The sequence below is a fragment of the Macrobrachium rosenbergii genome, chromosome 55, assembly GCF_040412425.1.
Source record: "Macrobrachium rosenbergii isolate ZJJX-2024 chromosome 55, ASM4041242v1, whole genome shotgun sequence".
Taxonomy (NCBI): domain Eukaryota; kingdom Metazoa; phylum Arthropoda; class Malacostraca; order Decapoda; family Palaemonidae; genus Macrobrachium; species Macrobrachium rosenbergii.
This window is the reverse complement of record NC_089795.1, coordinates 66236103-66253549: the sequence shown is the minus strand read 5'-3', so window position 1 is coordinate 66253549 and position 17447 is coordinate 66236103. Positions and strand designations below refer to the sequence as shown.

General features: G+C 36.7%; 1 protein-coding gene across 1 annotated transcript in view; it reads left to right on the top strand.

Moving 5' to 3' along the window:
• Positions 1-17121, top strand: part of LOC136835362 (protein hairy-like) — a 37889-nt gene extending 20768 nt beyond the window's left edge. The window contains exons 3-5 of the mRNA XM_067098778.1: positions 8632-8669; positions 13992-14905; positions 15363-17121. Of these exons, the coding sequence (XP_066954879.1) occupies positions 14834-14905; positions 15363-16724 (1434 nt within the window). The 5' untranslated portion in view covers positions 8632-8669; positions 13992-14833 and the 3' untranslated portion in view covers positions 16725-17121. The remainder of the gene's footprint in view (positions 1-8631; positions 8670-13991; positions 14906-15362) is intronic.
• Positions 17122-17447: the final 326 nt, after the last annotated feature.

Below are 17447 nucleotides of genomic sequence, written 5' to 3'. Positions count from 1 at the left end.
TTATATATATATATATATATATATATATATATATATATATATATATATATATATATATATTAAAAAAGACCTCATTCAAACTGGATGGTATCTAATGGATACTTGATAATGTGGACTGTTTGTCCAAGAAAGCTTGTAATTAGATACCATCCAGTTTGAAGGAGGTCCTTTAGTAACTACTAATGCACAGAACAATTGTGTATGTGATAAAAGTTAATATATATATATATATATATATATATATATATATATCTGATCAGGAAAGTTGAGCATCTCTGTCTGGTCAGTACAGCACCTCAGTATAGACAACATATTTTCACTTACCTTTTTAAGTTTCTTATTCCTATTTTTTTTTTCGGCCGTACTGCCCTTGCCCTAAAATCCCGATTTGAGATGTTTCGTACAAGGACAATAATCGTTGCCACCGTACTATAATTACGGCTGTGCTGTGCTCACCCAGGCGTACGACAGGTACTCGTGGCGTCAATCCATGTTTTTATCTCTCTCTCTCTCTCTCTCTCTCTCTCTCTCTCTCTCTCTCTCTCTCTCTCTCTCTCTCTCTCTCTCTTATAGATGATAAAATGTGCGAATCATGGTTTTTGTAAGGCGAATACCATTTGTAATGTCTATGAAGTTTAAGACGGTTTTTCAGCTGTGATGTTATTGCGATGTTAAAAAAATTGAACCAAAACTCAAATAAACTTCTCTGAGAATTATTGATATATATTTTATATTTATAATTTTCAGCAGCTGAATCACACCAAATGAAGTTTAGCCATCAAAAGATACGTGTTTTTTCATACTGGGAGCGAAGATTGGATCGTATACTTTTGTGAACATTTTTATTTGAGCATTTCTCATCTAAGAGAGCGGAGACTGCTTTCCCCATTCTTATAATTCCATAATATATGTAGATTTTTATTGTTATTGCCGCTGTTCTTGATTAATCGCCTTATTCTTCTTTGGATTTTGGCCCTGAATAAAAAGAAATCGTCATAGACTGTTGAGTAGTCATTCTTATTTTTGTTGGTATACCTCCAGATCAGTATTTGTGATCTCTGATTCTGTAGGTTTCTTTCCAATCGTTTTATTGCTTTTTATGTAGAGACCATCGTTTAGATATGTACGAAAAACGTAAACGCTGCCTCAGTTACGTAAACTTTATTGTTCTATAGAACCAAGGTTTGCCAGGTTATTCGCACAGAGGAAATCAATCAGCGGACATGTTAAGTTGACGACTGACGTAAGTGTTATTATTCTTTGAAAAATGGTTTTTTGTGTGACGTAGATGAACTGAGTAATGTGATCATCTCAGAATTGTTTCAGCAGTGTGAAAACTCTCTTTTTCTAAGTGGCCCTTTTAAAAGAGGCTCTTTGAATATTTTACGTGCTCTTCGGTGAATGCTGATTCGATTGTAAAGGGAGGATATTGTTTAAAGGAATGGAATAGCTTTTTGCAAGATCTAGAGAAACTTTTTGGTTGTGGACATCGTTGCCCAGAGTTTTTATCCTCGATTTAAGCTCATGACGGATGATTACTTGATGAAAAGGACATTTAGTAATTGCACGTGTAGTGTTACAACATGTGAATAATTATTTTCTGTTTGCTTACTGTAATATTATGGCATATGGAGGAGTTAACCTCTCTCTTCAGCCTCTTTTACAACATTCACACCTTCCATTTTCAGGCATGGTATTGTCGTTTTCTTCTCATTTGGAACTCTTGAAAAAGTGGCATTTCCTTTTGTCCAAAGTTTCATAGTGCACAGTAATATTTTTGGAGTATTTCATTCCTCAAAGGCCAACAACCTTAATTAGTGCGTTTGTTGAAGCAGTAATGTTTCAGTGTCGTCTACTATCTGTGGTTACACCGTTGAATGATAGGCCTGGGCTTCACTGCCCCATTCACCCTCTTACTCTCGGAGCACATTTTATTCTCTTACAATAATGCCCGCTTCAACACATTGCACCCTTCTGTATGTGTTGTGCTATTCGTATCTTGGCACAATGTGCTTCATTGAAATTGTGGCCCTTTTTTCCTACCCTTAACACCGTTCTATCATTTCTGTTGTATTTAAAAAAAAAAGTATCTCCATAAGCTGTTTTGTGTTTCGATGCAGAAACGAAGCTGCTGTTGGTGCCAGTAAATTCACGAGATCTTGATCAGTTCGGTAAAGTTTCTCTCAATCTGTAGGTAATGCCAAGCTAGTTTTTTCTGCACTGGTTTCCTGCAATTTGCCTGCGTCCTGTCTGAGGTTGGGCATGCCCCCAGTCTCTTTTGCTGAGGGCACCGACATCCGTTATGGGTGCTTCAACTCTAGTGACTCATCGTCATAAACATTTGCTTTTTCTTTCATTCGTCGTGCATCCTATTTAACGTTCAGATCAGCAAAGTTAATGACCCAAATACCGGAGAAAAGAAAAAAAAACGTTCGTCCATAGGAGAAGGTTTTTTGTGGATCGGTGAATGAATTTTTTGAATGAGCGGCCTTGCAACAGGTGCGGTCATTAGGCGTGTTGATTGCCCTCAGCTCTCTCTCTCTCTCTCTCTCTCTCTCTCTCTCTCTCTCTCTCTCTCTCTCCTTGCGACTGTATGATGTATGTCATTTTCACTTGTTTCTGTGCATAAGTATATATTTAAAGTCGCATTATACTATGAATTTTCTTCCTCGCAGTTGTTTTTCTTAATGTTGTAGAACCCCCTGAACAATAAAGTGTCCATTTTTTAATATTCTTATTAACTTTCTCCCCCACCTACACCTGTTCTCGCTCGATAAGTTTCCTTTATCCTCGGTCCGTGCTGTTCCCCGCCTGAGGCATTTGTCTTATGGCATCTGGACGGGGGAGGGTTCGCGCAGACTATTACCTCAGATTGCCCGGCAGCAGTTCCATGCCCAGAAGCAATGCCCACACGTTAACTTACAAACTCGCCACTTTCAGAAGACGACGTAATAAAAATTCCAGAGGGCTTCTTACTCGGGTCTTCATATTATCTGGCTTACCTGCGTATGGGAAAGTACGATTGTTGTCGGAAAAAGTTTAGAGGTAACGTGCTTGCGCTCAACCTCTCATTTCCATTTAATATTCAAATGTGATTGTCACGGTATCCAGGTGGAATCGTTAAGAATAAACGAAAATTCTCCTTTGCCCTGATAGGGTATCTTTATTTCAGATGAAAAGGAAAAGCTGTTAAACGTATGCGTGATTATATATATATATATATAGGAGCTATATATATATATATATATATATATATATAGTATATATGATTATATATATATATATATATATATATATATATATATATATATATATATATATATATATATATATATATATATAATCACTACATTAACAACAACTTTTTCATCATACATGAGAGAGAGGAGAGTATGGGAAGAATATATGAATATATATATATATATATATATATATATATATATATATATATATATATATATATATATATATATATGTGTGTGTGTGTATGTATGTTTGTATGTTCCAGCATAACTCTGAAATGCATTGAGCAATTTCAACCAAACTTGGTATACATATAACTTACTATCTGGAAAAGAATACTGTGGGGGTAAGACATCATTAGCACCAAAGGGCGTAGGGGTGGGAAGGGCTTCACTGAAACAGGGTTGCTCTGCCTGTAGACTTAGTAACTAAATAAACTCTGGGTATAGCATACCTTATTTCGGTATATATATGTATATATATAACTTACGCTCTGGAAAATAATATTGTGGGTAAGACATCACTGGCACCAAAGGGGGTGGGGTGGGAAGGGAGTGACATGTAAAAATAACCGAAATCAACAGATATTAGTGTCTAAGCCATAGTTTCGAGGTCGCTGAGATGAACAGTGACACTCCCAATGCCCTTTAAGTCCAAAAAGAAATTTGTATAAAATACCCTTTAGTCGTGAGAATTTGATTGAGTAGGAATTTGACGATATGTGCATTGTGTCTTGCATGGAGCCTAAATATTTGTGATTGCACCCGGTTATGGCGAGAATCTTGATGCAACAAACTCCACGACAATAGAAAATTTTCCACACAGTCATTTAAGGTAGCAAAACAAAGGAGAAAGAGAGAGTAAACCTTTTAAGTTAATTATTCAGTTATTCGCCATACCTTGATGGATGGAGGAAGTTGATTTTCATTTCACTAGTAAAATCTGTTTAGAAATTGATAAAAGATAACTCTAGTTAATGATTTTTGTTCACAGTCAGACTCATTGTACATTGAGCATATTCTTGTGCGTTTCTGTGTTACGTCTTAATTTTATTGTTCCAGAAATTGATTACTTTATTTCTACGTGACTTTCTCGCTTAGTATACAGTACAGCAACATATCCTGTTCTGGATATGATCCCCCTTCACCAAAGTTTTCGCCCATTTACCCATATCTGGTAATGATGTTTCAAGGCAAGAGAAATCAGTTTAAAATCCGGATGTTTGGTTTTATATAATGTCTTTTGGACCCCAGGAACCACCTGTTGCTTGGGAATGGCCTTAGGGGTATCGCTTCTTAAGTAGGCCTAATAGTGTTGAATTTCCTAATCAGTTCCTTCAAGATTTTTCAGTATTTTGTAGCAGTTTTTCTGGTTTTCATTTGGTTTGCGTTTGAACAGATATACTGTGTATACAATATGTGAAGACTTTCATAGATAAACACTGACGCACACAGACAAATATATATATACATGTAGATATATATATACATATATATTTATATATATATTATGTATTGATTTAACTATATATATATTCAAAACGATATAAGTTTAACAGTTCAAAATGATATAAGTTTCATAGTTGAAACTCACGTCAAAGATTGTCGTCCATGTCGCAATAGAAAAATGTTTAGCATTCATATATATATATATATATATATATATATATATATATATAGTATATATATATATATATATTTATGTATATATATATATGTATAATGATATATATTACAAAACCTGCTACATTTTCCTCTAGACTGATTGGGTCAACAAAGTGTTAGTCTTGTATTTATTGACAAAGCCTTTTGGGATGAGGTTGATAGCCCTATGCCTTTTTTCCACCCTTGTTGCGATCCGTCTCAGTCGACTACTGTAGGTATCCAATTCACTGAGGTCATAATACGCACAATATTAAGGCCTCGACGCTTTTTCTGTGTTTAGTTTGTCTTCTGATTTGTAGATCAGCTGACGCATGGAGAAATGCTGGAAAATATTAAAGAGTATTATGAAATTAGCAAATATACTTTGAATTCTGTGACCTAATGATTCTAGTAAGGCAAATCACTCCTCTTCAGCGTGGAAGCGAAAAAAAAAAGAGATTGTTATTGTTGCAGGGCCTTCAGTGCGAGGCACAGGAGTTCCGCTGGGTACCACCGGCGAAGTGGACGGCATTGGCCTGTCACCATTAGGAATGAGTTCTTTGTGGCGATAGGTTTGTGGGGGTCGCCCACAGGTGAGCGCTCGTAGCCGCAGGTGATGTGCGGGTTGGCGTATGCGACCCTTCACCTCGATCTTCCGCAGCCGCAAGGCGTCACAACCGCGGACGCCCGCCCGCCCGCCGCCCACCAGGACCCCTGACTTGATGGTGGGCATCACAGGGATGTAAGGGAGCGATAAAAGGGAGGTGGGGGAGCTCTAGGGAAACAAAAGATCTTGTCGGGGAAGGAGGATAAAGGGAGCTAAAAAAAATCTTCTACGTTAATGGGAATTATAGGTACGATGACTGAGACGAAATAAATTTTAAAAAAGGCTTAGGGAGTAAGGTGGATTAAAGCACGCAATAATATACCGTTTTAAAATGCGTACGTTACGCCTTATAGAAATGAGAGAGCAAAATGGGAAATAACTTGATAACTTCAGTTAAATTTGTAATTGAAGTAAATCAGCAAGACTTTCTTTTACCTAGTGCAAAAGAAGACTTTATATTACAGTATGTAAACGTGCTATGTGCTGTTTTATTAACATGATGAAGGCGGCACTCATTATGTGTAACTCAGTGACTTAAATTTTGACTTGATAATCATTGATCTTTAAAAAGCCAACTCCGTTGATGCAGCACAGGCATATGAATCTCAGGCGCAGAGCCAGTGTGAATGCTTTCGGCAGAAGCGCGAGTGTCCTTTGATGCATCATTTCTGATGTAAATTCCTCAAAATTCGGGTTTTCTCAAGCATCCTAGCTCTGATCGTGTAAACTGTAGAGGGAGAAGGTAGTTTAAAACTCTATTATATAGCGGACCTGGTCTGATAATTACGCGTGGGTCAACTTTTTCAGTCGTCTCTCCAGTTCTCGTGCAGTAACTTTCGCTGTGACATTTTTAGAACAGGATTTGGCAGTGTCAGGTGCATTAGGCACTTTCTGACAATTGGAAAATGATTATTTATTATGAGCATTTCTCCGGAACATTGTATGTTTTACTTATTTAATGCAAGCAAAGCTTTTGCATGTAAATTGTCTGCAAGTCCCGCGAGTTCTCGCATATTTTGAATATTCGTCATCAGAAATCACTCGTGCGTGATTAATCGCTAAACTTGAGAAGTCTGAACTATAATGGAAGTTGGAGTGGAACGTTTTTGGTGTAAGCTTATTATCGGTAGTAGGCCTAGTAAATTTCCTTTTTACTACAGTGGTATAGCTAGTGTTTAATAGTAACATTAATCTTTCCATACGTATTAACAATAAGTTAGGAAATCACAAGATGAACTAATTGTGTTACGAAAGAACTTCGTTTTGATAGCAGCAGAATAATATCTGATTTTCTGTTTATGAAACGTAAGTTCATCAACAAATATATAGGTATCTGAAATCCCAAAGTTACTTCTCTATCAAGATGTAAGTTCCACTACCATGGAAATCATAATGTAAGTTATGTGCACCCAAAGACAGCCACAGAACACGCTGATGAAGAGAAACCAATTATTTTGCGTTTTGATCTGGTAAATATCAAGAAACCAGTGTAAAAAAGATAAAGGTAATTCACATTATATGTCTTAATATAAACTGAGCTAGATCTTACGTTTTGTGTATTAGTTTTAAGGAAGATTTCAGTGCACTGGATGCTGCACTGCATTGTGAGAGATCTTGGAACTGCATAGGCGTAACTTCTTCCGAGCTACTGTAGCACTTACTTGTACTTGAGATTTTCTGTTTGTTGTCTTAATTTGTTGCAATTCCTTAAGTGAACTTCAGTGCATTTGCTTGTCATATATATTTACAGTCCAGTATCTGTAGCAGAACCTTAAAGTTGATTGGTATATGATCGTGTTGAATTATTGTTATTAAAGTTTTATGTATCTCAAGCTTAATTAATTTACTGTTTTGCAGTCTATATAGAAAGTATGGTTTTGCTTACATATGGTCTTGGTCAGAGTAACTTATGAAACCTGTCTTCAATTTCTTGTTTTAATGCATTTCTCTCTCTCACATTGTACTCAAATCCACCCATACTGCTCTTGCCTCATTAGCACTAAGGGCCTCTATCCTGTTGTCTCTGTCGTTGCATTACAACTCTCACTAATTACCTGTAGCTCACATGTTTGAAGAAAAGTTCGGTAGGGTCTTGGATATCCTGCAGTGGATCGAAGATGTGGTCCCGGCGGTCATTTCGGCTAACCTAATGCAGAGCGTAATAGTAACTCGATCTGACTGTATCCCGTTTCGAAGTCTCGTCTGACATATTATTGGTTTCAATAAGAGTTTTGCAACAACCGTGTGAATCCAAATAAAGAAGGGACTCGATAAGGTAATTTTCCAGTCTGAGATCTGACCAGTCTACAGATAAGCTCTCTCTCTCTCTCTCTCTCTCTCTCTCTCTCTCTCTCTCTCTCTCTCTCTCTCTCTCATATCGTATGCTCACAGATGCTTTCTTTAATTGTTTCTGAAGAACCTTTCTTTGCAGTCTCATTTCCCTGCCGTCTTCCAACCCTTCAAGCGTCGATCGAAAGGTCAGCTCAAGATGGCCGCCTGCAGCAGCATCACCGGAAGCGGTGACCCTTCCCTTAGGGCATCTCGCCTGGGGCCTCTCTCTCTCTCTCTCTCTCTCTCTCTCTCTCTCCTCCACCTGCCCGCTGTAACTTCCTTAGATTACTCAACATCATTCAACTTTTGTTCTCCTGAGCTTCTGTTTTGTTGAGACTCAAGCCAAACAATTTAACTCTCTCTCTCTCTCTCTCTCTCTCTCTCTCTCTCTCTCTCTCTCTCTCTCTCTCTATATATATATATATATATATATATATATATATATATATATATATATATATATATATATATATATATATATATATATGTTGATCTTAGGCTATAATATATGTATATACAAGAGAGCATTGGATTATTAAATAATACAAATACAATACCAGTGGATTATATATATAATATTTATTTATTTAAAATATTGTATCCTTGCTTTAGGTACATCACTTAATCATTATTTTATGAAGAAGAAAATTTATTATGTAATATACAAGTAATCGTTTTGTTTTCTGAATGAAGCCTGGTTATTTATGGATTCAGTTTTATAATTGTGCATTATTTCCATGACACTGATTTAATCTCATTCACGAAGTGTCACAAAAGAATCTCAAGATTATATTTTCTGGTTTTCAGGTATATGTTGCGGGGAGCTGCGGCAAGTCTGCATTCCCGTGAGTTACAAACTAATTGATATTTAGTATATCTCAAATTTTTTAATTAATATGAGTTTATAATATAAATTTGTATTTCCATCGCTATGACTCTCTCTCTCTCTCTCTCTCTCTCTCTCTCTCTTCTCTCTCTCTCTCTCTCTCTCTCTCTCTCTGGCAAGTTATCAGTATAAAGGTGCTGGTATATGCTACATTACTAGTGAATTTGTGTAGTCTAAATTTTTGAAGATCGTGTTTGCTTTTCTATCATGAGAAGAAAATAATTGTCTTAAGTTCTCGTAGTTAATTTTTAGAATATTTATGAATAATCTTGTTGAGAGAGAGCAGTTGGTTTTTCCCTTGACAACCTGGTTTTTGTCGGTGACCGGGTTCCTGAAGCTATTGTCTGAATCACTTGTTTATTATGAAAAAGTTACGTACGAAGTTGAGAGTGAAGGAGATATGATGTGCGTGGCACACATGAGCCGAGAAAAGGCTTTGATAAGTGTTGATTTAGAAGAATTAAAACGGAGGAGGGGAAACATTCAAAAAGTACAGGATAGATGGAGTGGTATTGGAATAAAAAGGCGTATATCTACCGCAGGAAATGCCAATGCATCTGCAAGATACAGTAGTGGCTACAGGTCGTGTTAACCTGACCAGCGCGAGGTCCCTGGTTCGATTCTTGAGCTTGCCTGTTCAATATGGGTACGTTCTGTTGTGTCTTAATATTGTATTGTATAACCTAACTAATGGATCATGCAATTGAATCAACCGACTGCGATGGGTTTTAACCAGGTGGAATTCCCAAGAATGCGGAATTCCAACGCATTCTGGAATCACTTCCACTATAATTCATCTCTATGTATTGGTTTAGATTCATAAGCTAATGTTCATCTTGCGATGAACTGCTTTTGGCAGGTGTGTGGAACCACTTCCACTAGGTGACGAGCTCTATATCAAAAAGAAAATTATATGTATGTATGTATGTATGTATGTCTGTCTGTAGGTATGTATGTATATGTGTATATATATACATATATGTATGTATGTATATATACATACATGCATACACACAACTTTTTGTCATAGACCTATTCACCTTAGTGGAAGTGTTCCAGATAGCTGCCAAAAGCAGTTCATTGCAAGATTAACATTAGTATATGAATCTCAAACAGTACATAGAGGTGAATTATAGATTTATTGTTGCAAAGCGATATTGCTTTCAAGATAAGTAAAGCTCATGGAAATAAAAACTTTAGAAATAATTGAAGAGCTTTAATTTGCTGTTGCAAATTGCTGTTTTGGTTAAAGTTAACTACACCTGATAATGACTAGAAGAACGCAGGTTGAAAATGGCCGTGAACTTGTGCATTTACAAAAGTTTTTTTTAAAGGTAACATTTGTTGATCACAGTAGAGATTGAAAAGTAAGCGTTTGCTGGTGTAAAATGTACTTAATTGTTTCAAGTTCATTCGCCTAGTGAGAGCTGAAATAATATTGGTTACAAAGTTGCTCTGTATTCCAGCAAAGGTCATTTTAATGTAAGGTTAGCTGCAGTTAATTATAGTTGAGAGATTTTGGATTGAGTGACCTGTTGCCAAGAGAAATTTATTTCATGGTTGTAATAAATTAATCATAGTCAGTTGAAAAGGAAAGAAAAAGTTAACATTTGTTTCTGCAAATTTGAGCTGCTGCCAAGGTTCATTTCAACTAATAATTAGAAAGATTATTTGTTGTTGTTGCTGTACTCGCCCTTCTTGAATTGTTGCAGACTCGTTTTGCAAAGCCATAGCATCTTTATTCTGCTGAGGTGCCACGGGGGCACACTGCCCAGTACCAGGTGTCTCTCTTTCTTGTAACTGTCAGTGTATGGAAGTCTTCCTGGCACGTTTTGGTGCTCTGGTTGCGAATGAAAGTGCTGTGAAGCGACATGCTCGTGAATCTTCGTTCAGTTGGCTGTTCTCTTATATTCATATATTTAGTTATTGGTTGTTATCGACGTGTTATGCTCGTTTTTGCTTTAGTATGCTTATCGTAGCTTTGTTTTTTCTCGATTTTCGTAATTGAGAGAAATCGACGAACAGTAATATTCTAGTTGATAATAGAAGAAGATAATGGAAACAAATTTCACTGATGGTTTTTTGTCCTGGTATTGTTATTATTATTATTATTATTATTATTATTATTATTATTATTATTATTATTATTATTATTATTATTATTATTATTTGAATGAAACAAGTCCTTTTTGCTTGCCATTTGTTCCTGCGATTTTCCCTCAACCGCTTTTGTGAGTTAACCACATATCCTTCCATCATTCCTACTACCAAGCATGGCACCACAAATGGTGCGACTTAAGTTTTCCTCAAACGAACATTGTAAATTTCATAGGCTATTACACTTCATTCCTTTCCTTGTCAGCACAGATCTTTAATACCAATAATGTTAACCTTCCATTCGTACCGTCGTCTTTTTTTCACGCAATGGAATCATTTTTACCGTCTTGTCTGTCTGATGTCTGGCTGTGCGTACAGTAGACCACCGTGGGCACTTACATCACCTTTGCGCAGGTGTTATATCCATACTAGCCACGTGGGTGTCGGCGTAGAGGCGTTGATTTTATCAAGAAACACCATTTCATTTTTATTGTGTTGTGTGCCCCGTAATCCATTTAAATATACCACATACAATATCTTTTCTTTCCCGTTTAGCTTGTCACCGTTTTAACAAATGATTACACAACTTTGCACACGTCTAATCCTATAAAGCCTTCCCTCAGTTAGTTGCCTTTTTTCTGAGTTCTCGCTGCTCACTCGCTGTTATTATGGCTCTCTTCCAGCTATATGTATGTTTATATGTAAGATTCTACATATTCCTGAGCTACTGTCTCTCACATAAGGAAGCATACTTACTCTTACTTGTCAATGAAGTTTTTTACTTTTCAAAGTTCCATGAAACTAAGGTGTCATTCCTTGAATGCTTTTCTGGCTTCCTTACGTCACTCATACACGGTTTTTCATTCTTTCCTTATAGTATATATCTCATTCACTGCTGCCTTAGTTAACCTTCTGCTAGCATTTTCGTTATTACTGTATTTATATGTTCTTGAAACACAATTACATACAGTTCTTTTCTCTTAAAGAAATTTGCTCATTATTTCTATCTTTTGTTGAATTCTGTTCAGTATAGCCTTTTTACCTCTTTTACATTTTTTAGGAATTTATTGTCTGTCTCACGTCTTCTTAGTTGTTGATCAGTGTTGTCTAACTTGTTGTACTTCCAGCAAACTTTGGAAATTCCTCTTTTCCTCATTTCACTAAAATTTAAAATGTCGATTTTTTAATCCTTCTGCTTATACGCCCGCTTCCTTCAACATTTGTCGCTTTCCTTAGGAATGAAGCTATCGGTATATCCAGGTCCATATTATTATTATAATGATTTAAAACTCGCAGTGTTAATCCGTTTATGATTCTCTTCCTATTCCATTTCTTCTTTTAATAACATTATAGTCACTAAAACAGACAGTTCTTCCTTTTAGTAAAGCATCTTTAATTTTGTATCATCAAAGAAATGGTTAATAATCAGTGCTAATGCTTCCTGCAACTGAATATTCCCAACAGTATTATACAGCACATCCAATGGAGCATCCTGTATAAATCGAGCATTCTCTGTAGTTAGCTGTTTAACCAAGCTTTCATGACCTAGGTGTCAGTTACATTAAGGAAGAGTATCGTCCTCTGTGTGTTTGTATCAGGTGAAGAGAACTTTGGAATTGTTTTATCCCAGAACACTCTGGCACATCCACTTTTAATAGAAGAATTGTTTATTTTAGCGTTACATTTGATACTGTCAAACAGAATGTTATCTAAACGAGTGCAGAATTTTTATCGCACTTCCCGGGAAATGAAAAAGTGTTTAGGTACTTCAGCTCAAAACGAATCTGTCCCTTCGACTTCAGATCTTAGAACTTTTTTAAAATTTGGTGCATATCATTAAGAGACTGAAAAAATTAAAATGTTTTTTTTCCTATTTTTGCAATCGGTGAAATATGTAACAACAACATATAAACATTAAGGCTAAATTTTACTCTCAAGATCGCTAATTGGTTGCGTTTTTGGGAAACTGTATGAAGAATCGTGCCGATAACAGATTCTCACGTATCACTTGCTTCAGGGATAGGTTGCCAGTTACACTGCTATATGGAAAATTAATACGACCAAACCTGAACCTTCGGTATAATTCAGTTTTATACAGCAATATTACATACAGTATATATATATATATATATATATATATATATATATATATATATATATATATATATATATATATATATATATATACTATATATATATATATATTGTAATCACTACTATGCAGAAAAGAATATATATATATATATATATATATATATATATATATATATATATATATATATATATATATATAAATATATATATATATATATATATATATATATATATATATATATATATATATATAAGTTACATATATATATATATAGTTATATTAGTAACTACCACAAAGGTAGAAAAGAATATATATATATATATATATATATATATATATATATATATATATATATATATATATATATATACATATATACCTTTTCATGCTGGTAGTAGTTCACTGTGCCACTGAAAAAGCTTGAATAACTGATACTGGGCCTGGTCAGCTCCTTGGTTGGGTGACAGAATATAAATAAATAAATAAAAAAATAAAAAAGACACTCAGACATGCAAGACGCCTCATTGAGTATCCACAAGGTCATGTGATGCCAGAAAATCAACTTCATGAATTCATGTGGAAACCAGAAGGTTCACACGTCACAATCACCCCATCAGGTTGGAAAGTGTGTATATCTATCTATTTATATATGTCAGTATATATATGTGTGTGTGCATACAGTATATATATATATATATATATATATATATATATATATATTTATATATGTGTATATATTTATTATATATGTATATATAAATATATATGTATATTATATATATACATATATATATATGTGTATACATAGTGTATGTGTGTGTTCAAAACCACAGGATGACAGATATACACAAGAGTATTTAGAACGTCTAATTTCAGTGAAAATAGGTGAAGAGAATTTTTTTATTATTATTTTCTGGGAAATAATGTGGTTCAATTAGATAAGAAGTGTGCTGCAAAACTTCGCGTTTGATATTGAATTTCCATTCAGTATGAAAAAAAATTGTTGATTATATTTACTTAACAATTTATTATTTCACTTGATATCTTTGTGCTATTGGTAGTTCATACCAGATTCTGATCACTTTGCAGGTTGATAACTTCCTGAGCGGAAGCCTGCCTGACCAATAGTAAGTCAGCCATGCGACCCAGGTAACCAATCAAGAGGCAGACTCGTGACCAAGTGCACCAATCAGAGCAAAGCACAAAATTGCATATTGTGAGCGCGCGCTGATTCAAAGGCTCGACATTTTCGTAAACCGTTCTTTCCACCAAAATACACATGGAAGATCGCTATTTGTTTCATATGAAATATGATTCTTTTCTTTTCCTCTCTCACTCTCTACCGTCATAAAGTTTTTGGTAGAATGAAAAGGATTCTGTTTAAAAAAGCGTTACATACGAAAATCATTCGCCTTTTTCCAAAGAGATTTGAAACCGCTTACTTGATGCTCCCGGTGAACGATAGTTTTGGAACCGTCGTGTGTCCGTAGGAAGTCTCGTGTCGGGTTTGCGGTGAGACGAAGGAGAAGCGGAGAAGCGTGACCGTCATAGAGACACGAGACGCGGTGGGGGTTGGCCGTCCCGTCTGGCGACTCCCTCTTTTCAAGCTCCTGCAGATATTCACCCATTTGTTTGGTGTTGAGGACTTTATTGAACAGCTGATATTTTTCCCAAAACAAAGGCATTGTTAAGCTTATCATCCAGTGCTTTGAATACCAGTGATGTAAAGTAGTGCAGAGATTCTGTGAAAACCACCTGTTCGTTTGTCGCCCACCTGTTATTACGGTTCCACGCTATTTGATTCTTTAGCTGAATAGATTCCGTCCAGTTGTACAAGACAGGTTGATTGGCGCTTTTGTAAACAGTGGACACTAGCCTGTGATTTCTCCGTGTGAAATTGAAAGAACAGTGTATCCAAAAAGGCGAGCAAGATGGGTGTGCAACAACAACCTGCCCTTGTCACCAAACCCAAGACAACGAAGCCCATGAGCGAAGCCAGGAAGGTTAGTATTAGGCTTTCAGTTGAACTTATCAGGAGGTTATCTATTAGTTGTACAGATTTTTCAATGGTAATATCATAGTTATTGTAAAGTATTTTTTCTACATTTATTTTGTTAACCTTACGTCGGTGTTTGTTTGCTTGTTTTTTTCCATGCCACTGTGCTTTAGTATACTAATTCCATTCCCTTTAAAAGGAGAGGAAAAAATGTGGATGTTGCAGACAGTTGTTAACGTATCCTTTGTTCAATGCCCAGTATAGAAAATACCGCTACAATCAAGTCATCCACATCTTATTCGTTGATTGATTGGTCGTTGATCGTTAGTTTGACATGCTTGTCACTTGCACTTATACAGGTCAACGAGACCATAGGCCACTGTGGTGATTTGCAAGAGTTGGGAATATTTTAGTAATATTAAATCATTTTTATTCAAACTCTGACTTTTGCTCTTGGCCAACAGATTCGGAAACCGCTGATGGAGCGCAAGCGGCGAGAGCGCATCAACACCTGTTTGAATGATTTAGCAGCGTTGCTGATTGATGCCAAGATGGTCAAAACTGAACCTGGAAAGCCTGCCAAACTGGAAAAAGCCGACATCCTAGAGCTCACCGTCAAACACATCAAGTCCTTTAAAGCTCCCGACGACAACCCTCCGCAGCTGAAAGCCGAGGAAGAGAAGAGAGCGAGCAGTTACAAGGAAGGGTTCACCAAGTGCATGGGGATGGTCGACCAGACTCTCGGCAAAGCTGGTAAGGAGGCTCTACGGCAGCGCCTTTTGTCCCACCTGAAGAACTGCCTCAAGACACTGGATCCACCCACGAAGGAACCCAACGTCGATTCGAATTCCTCCGTAATCGCAACGACTGCAGAAAAACTGGAGTCAGATCTAGCGGAGTCCGATGTCAGCGTCGCTTCGAGTGATTCCGAAACCGAGAGGGAAGAAGAAGAGAAGATTGATTCGCAGTCTGCGGAAACCAGCGCCAGAGAAACTACCCCTCGTATAACCCTGGTGCCGACACGCCTACCCTCAGGTGGTGTGGCATTTGTTATCCATGGGGGAATTGATCCCAGTCTACTTTTGCCCCAAAATGATAACAGCGTCGAAAAAACTGATGACAAATCGGTTTCTCCCCCGCCCTCACCAGCGACTTGTGATTCATCCACTTCAGCTACACCCCTTCCGCGGTCAGATCACATTCCAACACCATCTACCAGTTCGGCGACTCCACCGTCATGTGCTTTTTCAGCAGTCACAACCTCATACATTCCATCACCGCAACCCTCTGCTGATACTTACTCCCACACACCAAGTTCTTCAGCCAGTCAGTCGTCCACGGAAAAGCCTGTTCACACTCAGTACTCAGCTGCTCACACCTACCATGCCTCCTCCCCTTGCGTTCCCAGTGCAGTTTACCCAGAATTTCAGTGTCCTTCCTCCACCCCTTACAGCACATTATGCGCAGCGACACCACCTGCGCCCACGTACTACGCACCTGAATCCCCAAATCAAGAAGATCCCTCCTCTACTAATAGTCTTCATATGCCTGCCACAACCTCATACCACACACACAATTTTCATTCACAACCACAATCTATTCCTCATCATCCTGGTTTCCCACATCAGTCCCACGATCCTCCCACGCCCCCTCCGAGCATTTCTCCTCAGAATGTCCACCAAATACACCAATACCAACATTACCAGCCAGTGTCGAGTGAGGAAGACATGGACACGGACGGGTTGTCGGAGGAGGAGGTCGACATTGATGTTGAAAACGATGTTCCTTACGATCTAAGCATGAGAAGGATTTGGCGTTTTTGGTGATTTTGATGACAATATTTCTCTATTATGATGTGCAGGATGCTCAGAAACATCCGTCATTTATACGCTTATTGTTCATTAAGTTTCTATATTAAAAGTAACCCCATTGCATTAAATTGAAAATAGGTCTGTATGTGAATTCATAGGTCAAGAAATTAACATAATCTTTGTCAAGATTTTTAAGACACTTATTACAGAAAAAAGTAAACCACGATAATCAGTTGGATATGTTTGATTTTGAAAGCTTTTTGAATTTTATGTTTTGTTAATATTAGAGAATTTATCGAGTTTTTCCTTCTAATCTGTCACTTCTTTCCCTTACATTGTCCTTTTTACCTTTAAGGTATATATAAATGGCTGTGATATTTATTTTACTTTTGTAATAAATTTTATATCAGTGCCTGCGCTTTTTTTTATCCCCTGTGTAAAGAGCGTGGATGGCTGGGGAATCTAAGTCAACTGAAACTTTGGCTCCAGCTGATCATCTGTTTTCAGATTATCAGGAAATTTTTTAAGTGCATAACTATCGTTTTTCCTTATTATATTAAGAAAATCTGAATATCTGGGCCTCTGTTTTATTCATAATTACTTCATTATTATTATTATTTTAACAAGCATTGATAAAAAACAAGTATCAAGGTCATTAACTTGAATGCCAACTTTAGCAGAATATGATGCCTATATATAAAAAAAGAAAGAAACGGCAAGCACACAAGGGCTACATAC